General features: G+C 42.2%; 1 protein-coding gene across 1 annotated transcript in view; it reads right to left on the reverse strand.

Moving 5' to 3' along the window:
- Positions 1-786: 786 nt before the first annotated feature.
- kcng4a (potassium voltage-gated channel, subfamily G, member 4a) overlaps positions 787-9,667 on the reverse strand; it is a 39,261-nt gene continuing 30,380 nt past the window's right edge. Inside the window, exons 4-5 of the mRNA XM_015036059.1 lie at positions 1,986-2,208; positions 787-1,579 (exon numbers count right to left, since the gene is read on the reverse strand). Coding sequence (XP_014891545.1) covers positions 957-1,579; positions 1,986-2,208 — 846 coding nt within the window. The 3' untranslated portion in view covers positions 787-956. The remainder of the gene's footprint in view (positions 1,580-1,985; positions 2,209-9,667) is intronic.

Below are 9,667 nucleotides of genomic sequence, written 5' to 3' on the forward strand. Positions count from 1 at the left end.
CTCCACCAGGGCATCACAGTATCAGTTCATAAAAAGTTGAGTCGTTCCAACATGTTGAATCCATAATTCTCCTGTAAAATGGCCGACTACAATTTTCCCAAAACACCGCATATGTAGCTGCTCCCGAGTGGGCGGGGCTTGTTACTGAGTAAAACACTGACATCTCCTCTGATTGGCTGATGGATGATGAGCGCCAACAGCTGAATTATGAATATATCTCATGTGTTTACATCCGTCGCTGCCATGAATGACTTATGGCATTAACAAGCTTACTCATGGATGATTTGGATATAATTTCTTAGTTAAAGCTGCAGTATATAATTCTTTTAATTTGTTAAAGCCGTTTTCATGTTGTGACAGTTTATGAGACAGATAATCTGAACAGATCAATCTCCTCGCTGAGCTGCTACTGCCAAAGATTAACCAAAAACAACCAATCAGAGCCAGGAGGATGGGCTTAGCGCTGCCAATCATCCTCGTGTACTCAATGCTTAATGTGCTAATGGCGAAACAACTTACAGTTACAGCACCACCATCATCAATGGCTAATCTAACTAGCATTAGCATTCATGCCAGGATCTGTTGACATGAGACTGTGATTGGCAGCAGTAAGACCCGCCTCCTGGCTCTGATTGGTTGTTTCTAGTTGGTAGAAAACAGAGGAGCTCCATTATTTCACAGATTATCTGTCTGACACACTCACAACATGGTGACAATTTCAACAATAAAATGATATTTTCTGTGAAAGTTACAAACTGCAGCTTCAATGAAAACACAGAAATAGTGAAATTTTGGTTTTTCAACTTGAGCAAAATATAGACAAAAATTTGTTCACATTTGTAATAGAAACGCAACTACTGTCATGACATGGAGACAGTTTTATCAAATATATCAAAGCCATTTATTTCTTTTAATTAAAGTTGCAAACTGCAGCTTTAAAGTTTTGTGAAGAACCTTCAGAAAGCCGCAGCTGGAAGACTGTGGTTGTTGGCTTCCTGGAGCAGCGCCTCCATGCAGAGCTCCTTGGTTTGGTCCGGAGGCCCAGCAGGGGGCGACCCCGCCGCCTGCTCCTCTCCCTGCGGCTCCACAGCGCCCCCGGTGGCGGCGGCGGCCGCGGCAGCTGCCACCTCCTCCTTGAACAGCCGGTCGTGCTCCATCTTCAGCTCCTGGTAGGAGCGTGAGAACATGTGGAAGATGGAGGTGGCGGGGAACGCCATGATGAGAATCCCGCTCAGGATGCTGCTCAGCGCCACCACCTGGCCGGGAATGGAGCGCGGCACCATGTCGCCGTACCCCACCGTCGTCATGGAGATGATGGCCCACCAGTAGGAGGCGGGGATGCTGCTGAAGTCGTGCGGGCCGGTGAGCTCGCTCTCGGCCAGGTGGACCAGCGGGGAGAAGAGCGTGACGGCGACGCAGAGGAAGAGCAGCAGCAGGCCGAACTCCCGCGTGCTGCGGCGCACCGTCAGCCCCAGAACCTGCAGGCCGAGCGAGTGGCGCGCCAGCCGCATCACGTACAGGATCCGCAGCGCCCGCAGGATCCGCAGCACCAGCCCCAGCTTGTCCAGGTAGCCCTTTCCTGAGGAGCCGTTTGGAAAGGTGAAACTATTTATTTAGTTCAAAAGCTAAATATTTATCACTCCAGTCATATTTGCACCATGTTATTCTAATGTCTGAGTTCCAAACTAAATATTTAGCATTCAAATAGTTTGTAAATTAAATATTTAGTTGCCATTCTAAATATTTAGCTTTTTAATTAAATACTTAAACTACATATTTAGTTTGAAAACTAAATATTTAGCTTCCAAATAAATATTTAATTTGGAGAAATATGTTTTGTTCCTAACTAAATGATTAAGTCTGAACTAAATATTTAGTTTGTAAATTAAATATTTATAAATAAGTTTTTCTCTGAAGAGCTACATGAACCAGTTTTGGCTGTTGGTTTCCTCCTGGGTATTTTTCCTGACGGCGGCCCGTCTCACCTCCGCCGGGCCGGTCCGTCTCCCGGTTCTGGTCCTCCTCACTCACCACCAGGGAAACGTAGTAGGGCAGGATGGCCATGGCGTCGATGATGTTGAGCGGCCCGCGCAGGAAGTCGAGCTTGCTGCGGGCCTGGACGAAGCGCAGGACGAACTCCAGGGAGAACCAGGCCACACACACCGTCTCGATGATGAACATGTTGTAGCATTTGGAGGAACATTCGCCCTGAGGATCCAGAGACGGAAGAGGAGCGGAGTCAGGGACGACAGCGAGGAAGACGGATGGAGGGGGACACAGGAAGACAAAAGTCCTGAGGTCAGATAATCATCCATTAATAAATCATGAGTTACTAAAGCTCTGCCGCCGCACTGAGACATCACACCCACACAATCCGTCATTTATTTAATTGAGAAGACTTCAGAGATTAATGCAGCCGTCTGTGGAAGCTGCAGCAAAACCAGTCAGGTTCCCTCTGACTGCCGACATGAAACAGCAACAAAATAATAAAACCCATCAGTTATGAAAGATTTTAGGCTTTGAAGCATCAAACTAGTTTCTAGTTTTGCATTTATTGTTACACTTCGTCACAATGTTTCACTGCTGCAACCTGATTTCACCAGTTTGGTTTTAATTTTAAGACAAATGGACTGAACTTACAGAGCGCCCATCCATTTTCTTACACCCTTGTCCCTTAGTGGGGTCGGGAGGAGCTGCTGCCTCTCCAGCTAACCGGGTGAGAGGCGGGGTCACCTGGACAGGTCACCTGGACAGGTCGCCTGGACAGGTCGCCAGTCTGTCACAGGGCAACACAGAGACACACACCTAGGGGCAGTTTGGAGAGGCCAATTAACCTGACATCATGTTTTTGGACTGTGGACTGAACCCGGAGAAAACCCACCATGCACAGGGAGAACATGCATCCATGCAGAAACACCAGGGCCGGGAATTGAACCCAGAACCTTCTTGCTGCAAGGCAACAGCGTAAATATTTAGGTTTTATAATTATTTATATTTGTGCTTTTTTCATTGTTAGTAAGTAAAATTTATTTTGAGATACTAGACCTGTTAGCAGCGCTTTGCATCTATATTTTGTACGGCTTTGGCTAAATTAATGCTCTGAATGTGTTGCTATTTTTTGAGTCTCTATTTGCCGGTTAACAGCTGGAGCCACATTCACCCATTAAAACACATTTAGGCAAGAACAACGGGGGTTATGTTGCTCAGGGGCCACAAAGGGCCACTGAGGTCTGGTTCATGAAGAACCGGGTCAGAGACACGGAGCCGCCCTGGATCCAACGGATCAGAAAATGATCAGAGATCTTTTGTGTCTTTTAGCTGCAAGTTTGTTCTCTGAATAAAATATAAATAAAAATCTGCACAGTTTGAAATCTTTTTCCTGAGACCCTCCTCTCATCCCTCCCTCCATTTTCCCGTCCTTTTGTCATTGCATTCAGTCTGCATTTGTCTTTTTCTCCTCCGTCTCTCTCCATCCCTCTCCCCTCGTTTATTTCCACCTCTCCATCTCTCATTCTGTTTGCTCTGCGGTCGCCGCTCTCCTCCATCACTCTGTAAAACAGACGTCTCTACAGGACCCTTCACCCCTCCTGCTCTTGTCCTCTGTGCCGTTTCCTCGTCTCAATGCGACGCTGCGGTTGCTGCAGCTCTGCATGGCTGCATGATGCCGACATTAATCTGTTTGTATTCTTAAACGACATCAGGTTACGTCACATTTCATCCAAAACAGGATGAAGGACGTTGTTTAACACTCCGCCTCTAAAGGATTTACGCTCTGGTTCTGGCATCTGGTCTGGGAAATATACATTCGCTGCCACTTTATTAGGTACAGCCAGCCTGCTGTTTGCTTACACAAATGTTCTCACTGCAGCAGAAACGGACTGATTCTGACCTTTTCACCAAATAAAAATCCAATCTGCTCCACTTCCACATGTGGAACTAAATCATATCTGAACGTCGCATTTTATCCAACATGAGTCAAAATTCAGCAGCAGAAGAATCCAGACAGTAAATCTAAACTATGGCTGAAAATGATGATAACGAAGTGATGAAAGCAGTCTGAGTCAGTGAACGCATCACATCCCAACCGACCACTCCTGGTTCAACTCCACGTCCAAACAGAAACAAAAAAGATTAAACTTTTTTAAACAGCTCTGCAGGCGGGAGTTAGCATCACAAACTCAACCATTTTGACCATTTTACAGAAAATTTAATTTTCTGTAAAAAAAAAAAACTTTTTTACAGTAAACTCACAATTATGGATTAGCATAAAAACTGGAGGGGCTGAACAGAGCAGAATAGCTCCACATCATGCCGCCCCTAGACGGATTAGCGCCCTGGAAGGAGAGCCCTATTAACGCCCCAAATGCTCACCGATGTACCAATGCCTCAGGAAATTATTTACCCTGATCATTTTTATTTTTTTTTATGAATGACAACAAAACAAAAACAGCGTCTGAATTAAAACTGCCTTCAAACTATTCTGATGACAGGAGAACAGAAAACATTTATCTTTGCTCATATTAACGGATTTAAAGTTTATTTTTAAATTGTTGCAGATTAATGTAGTTGAATTCTGACTCATTTGCTGTTGGGATTTATTGCTTTCCGCGCCGCTGTCGGTTCTGCTGAAAAACGGACCAGATCTGAGCAGATTTCTCCAGAGGAACCAACCAGGGAATATTTAGCTTAGAAACGACGACAGATTCGATGGTTTAAAGGTTCCAGAGAGTTTCCGCTTCAATAAATCAAACCGAACTGTTAACCTTTACTCCTCTGCTCCTCAATCTTCCCTGGATTGTTTTCCTCAGACCTCTGCCAAGCCGTCCTATTAATCTGAGACGTTTCATTTATTCCCCTCGCTGCCGCTCCTCCTGCTGACGTTAGGCCCCATCAGGGCTGCCTGACCTCTGCCTGACCTCTGCAGAGGCGGCCATTTTGTTACGGCTGCAGCTTGTCACCACTGACAGCTGTGTTCGGTCCAGTTTGAAAATAAAAGCAACCACAGAGATGATAACCAAACCCAAACCCTCAGCTTATCGCCTCTGGAAGAGTCCCTCAGGAAGTGACATCACATTTCACCCAGGCAGCTTCCTCTGTGGTTTCACACTGAAGTGTGTCAAGGTCAAACGAAGACAAAAACCACCAGGAGGGGAAGAACTTTAGGAAAGACAAAACGCCTGAAAAACAACAAATAATGCAGTTCTTTACTTCCACTGTGGGATTTTAGTAATAAATATTATTTATACATACTAAGGATAGAAAAATGTTTTTTTAAGTTACAAAAATAAAGTCACAACATTACCAGATTAAAAAGGAAAAATCATCTTAAAAGTCTTAAAATTATGAGGGAAAAAAGTGATTTTAATGAGAAACAAGTTTGGAAAGAGTTAAAATCTGAGGTGAAACTTCAGTCCGTCTGGTTTTCTTTGGAATAATCGTTTAACATTTTAAAGTCCTGCTGAAATATTTATTTATTGCAAAAGCTTAACTTCACAAAATGTTCAACATTCTTCATTTTAATTTTTTATTATTTTTGATGTCGGGGAAAATGAAGACCTTATTCTGGTACCGTTATGGCTTTGTTGTTGTGATATCTCAATTTTATTGTTTTATTATGAGCACAAAGAAAATACTGCAGAACTATAATTTACCTGACATAAAAGTCAGAAACATGAAGGCAGAACCCTGAATTTAGACATTTTAACAGCAAAAACAAGTTGATGTGGGAAAATAATAAAATAGTTTGTAAAACAGACGATTCAGAAACAAACAACCTAAAACATTCTCATGTTTTATTTTCAGCAGTCAAGTTTTTCTCTCCTTATTTACATCCAAACATGCAACAATTATGACTGAAATGATTCTTCAGGTTCAACGTGATGAATTGATTATCGAGATGATCAATAATCGATTGCTAACTGGAGAATGGAGACTGCAGCTGCATCCTTAAGAGTCTAATAAACAAATGCTGTTTATTAGCAATAAGATGTTTTATTTGAAAAGTAAATTAATTATTTGCATTTTTTAATGTATTTCTAACACAAAAAGGTTTAAATGAAAAATATGCAGAATGTGGAGTTTTTGTAATCTGATAAATTGTCAGAATAATATATTTCTAAAGTATTAGTTTGCTTCATGTCTGGCAGCAGTAAACCAGTACTGGACCGACCAGTTTGACCAGACTGGGAGTGGAACTGGTGATGGGTCCGGCAACACCGATGTGCATGTGTCCAGCCCGCAGACCAAACCGTGTCGGTGAGCGTGTTGGTTTCAGCAAGTCACGTGACCGATACAGGAACTGTTTCCAAATGACATTAACACGCCAAACTGTGTTTATAAGGAAGCGAATTTGTCAAAAGCATTCTTAATCTTTTACAGCATCAACTATGGAGCAGCTTCAAAGGAAAGGTTTCCTCAGTGTGGGACCGTTTTGACTGGAAAATAAATTTGTTTTCATTTTGTTGTTTCATCCAGTTCTTGTCAGTTTCTACTTGATCTGAATCCAAATTCAGCTGAAACTGACTTTTAGTTTACTTTCATATTATGTTCTGCAACTTAAATGTCGCATGTTTAACTAAACTGTCTTATTTAAATAAATCCACCTCCTCAATGCTGAGGCATCATGAGGCATGAGAATAAAGTCCCAGATTCTGTGTGAACTGGACGTGTTGTTCATGGATCCTCTGACCGGTTAGCTCAGCGTTAGCGTAGCGTTTCCAGTCTGACGCTGACCTGCGTTTGTTTTACTGTTTTCAGATTCATTTCCTGTCAGCTCCATCGCAGCTTTCCTTGAACCTCACCGTCTCGTTCTTTTGTCTGCTGTGATGATTCAGCAGCCCGGCTGCAAACAAGAACAACAGAAATGATGACATTTCGCTTCTCAGTGAGTTTTTCGTTGCAGCAGACCTCAATCCTCTCAGCTTTGAGCAGGTTTTCCCGGCTTCAGATTAAAGAGAAGACGGAACGGAACCAGAGGACGGCTGGGGGGAAACAGGAAGATGTGTTTCTGTGTGTCGAGCCACTCATGCGTTATTAAAGAGCAAGAATCAAGTGACAACTTCATCTGTCACTTCGCTGCTCTCCAGTTACCAAATTTCTGCAGGCAAACATAATAACAGAAAGTGCTGCAGGTGGCAAGGTGAGATAAAGAACAGCAGCTCAGAAACACACTGAGCATTAAGACAACACAGCTTCACCTGCGACCGGCAGCTGGTTCACCAGAAATGCCTCAACAGAGGAGAAATGAGATGAATGAGATGAAATGAAATGAACTGAGATTAAATTAGATGAATGGAGATGAGATGAACTCGAGGGTCAGAGGTCTGCTTCCTGCAACAGGAGGAAAGCCTGTGGTGATATCTGAGGCGTGGGGATTCCTTCTCATGTCTCCATTATTCATGCAGAAGGATGCAAAGCGTGGGCTGCGATCAGTAGCACTGTTGCCTAGCAACCAGAAGGTCCTGGGTTTGAACCCCAGGCTGGTCTCTGGGTTTCTCTGGGTTTTCCAGCTTCCTCCCACAGCCCAGAAACTCGACTGACCAGAGAGGAAAATCACTGCCAGGGCTGGACCACATGCTGAAAAACGTATCGCAATATAAACGTTTCATCAGCTCATATCGATGATTATTGATTAGGTTTGAATATCTGAAATTCTGAGACTGTTGGCGTGACATTTCCTGTTTCATAGTTTTCTCTCCACAACATGGTTTATTTTTAAACAGTTATGAGACATTGGGGCAAAACCTTAAACTGCTGCACGCTACTCAACAGGCTGTTGCTAGGCAACCAATGAGTGAGTCAGTTAGTTGATGCTACCCAGGTAGGCCTTTCCTCTGCCTACATCCCCCAGAATGCCGTGCGGCTCTGGATCAGAGGTCAGTGAAATTATTGAATATTCTTTTGATAATGATCTAATTTCTATAACGATGAATATTATTGATTTATTGCCCACATATTATATACAGGAAGGGATGAAGATCAGAACTGCAGGTTCTGAGGAAGAGGAGATTCGTCTCCCAGTAAAATGTCACATAATGCCTCCGGAATATTCCTGATGAAACATGATTTATAAAGTCGCTCCTTTAAATAAAACAGTTTGAACCAAAATGTTCTCATTTAGTTTCTGAAATCCACGAGTTGAACTTTCACTGCTCATAAAAAAATAAAACTTTTACTTAAAGTGAAAGTTTAAGGAAGCACATTTTACTGTTAACATTTTACAGCGATAGCTTTAGCTAAAATGTATCTAAGTGTCTGTACTCTTGAGTACATTAGAACCAACTGCACCAATCAATAGATCAATATATTGGAACAAGTGATTAGATGCAGATGAGTTTTAAAAATACGGTGAGTCGTAGTTTTGATTTGTGTTTGTTGGGATGTGAGTGTGTCTGCAGGTACAGGTGTGTGGATAAAAGATGCTGCGATGCTATTGGCTGGGAGCCTGCAGCGTCTGACTCCGTCTGCAGAGGGACGTGTGTTTGTAACGCTGCTGCTGGGTGGAAACCTCCAGAAGCAGAGCAGCTGCTGTGATTGTGTTTAAGTGAGAGTAATTAGTCTGCTGCAGCTGCTTCGCCTCCCTGACCATCACGTCACCGCCTTCCTCTGTCGTTCCCCACATGGCCACCAGGGGACCCCATGCGTTTCCTGCAGCGCCATTAATCCCTCCCCACCTGTTCACGGTCATTAATTAGTCTGAATATTAACAGACCTGTTTGCCATGCTGTTGGTTTCTCTGCGGTCTCTATGGCAACCAGCGGTTTGGTAGGATCATCAGTCTGTCCTGAACAGGTAGACGGAACACGGAAACGAAAAGGCCACGTTTCTCTGACGTCATCAAATATATTGAGAATATTGAGAATTAAAGTAAAGAGTATTGGCTTTGAGAGGAAATGATCCATATTTTAGAACTTGTTAAATGTTTTATGAAACTAAAAGATTCATCAGCACCTTCATGAAGCACAGCGACTTCTCAGCAGGTTCTGATATTTTTTCATCTTACTAATTAAATGTACAAGTTTTCATTTAGAAAAAGTTTCAAAAGTCAAACATTTTCCATTGTTTGTTTGTTTTCATTCTCAGGTTTTTTTCAATTTTTACTAAAATTTTCACTGAAATATAATAGAAGAAAAAAAAATACAAGGAGATTTCTGTGTTTAAAAAGTCAAAAAATCTGCTAGGAAAAACTCAGAAATTTGAGATTAATCTTCAATTATCTAGAATTTCTGAATTTCAAAAGTTTAACTTTTTGATTTTAGAAACCTCTAAATGAACACAAGGTTGTACGTTTAATTAGAAGCATGAAATCAGAAATTATGTAAAAATTTCTAAATCATTTCTGAGATTAAAATAAAAAATAAAAAAAATTCTGGCAAATCAACATTTCAAACTTACATTTCCATGGTTTTTTGTTTTATATATTTTTTATTTTTGATATATTTTTTGATATATTTTTTTGTTATTTTTTTATATATATATATAAAAAAAAATTCCCCTCTCACCCTCCGTGGGTGGGCTCTTTCATCCTCTGAGCTCGGGTCCTCTACCAGAGGCCTGGGAGCTTGAGGGTTCCTCCAGTATCTTGGCTGTGCCTAGAACTGCACATTTCTGGACTGAGATGTCTGATGTTGTTCCTGGGATCTGTTTGAGCCACTGCTCCAGTTTGGGG

The sequence above is a fragment of the Poecilia latipinna genome, unplaced genomic scaffold, assembly GCF_001443285.1.
Source record: "Poecilia latipinna isolate Pla-1442-1.1 unplaced genomic scaffold, P_latipinna-1.0 Scaffold356, whole genome shotgun sequence".
Classification (NCBI taxonomy): domain Eukaryota; kingdom Metazoa; phylum Chordata; class Actinopteri; order Cyprinodontiformes; family Poeciliidae; genus Poecilia; species Poecilia latipinna.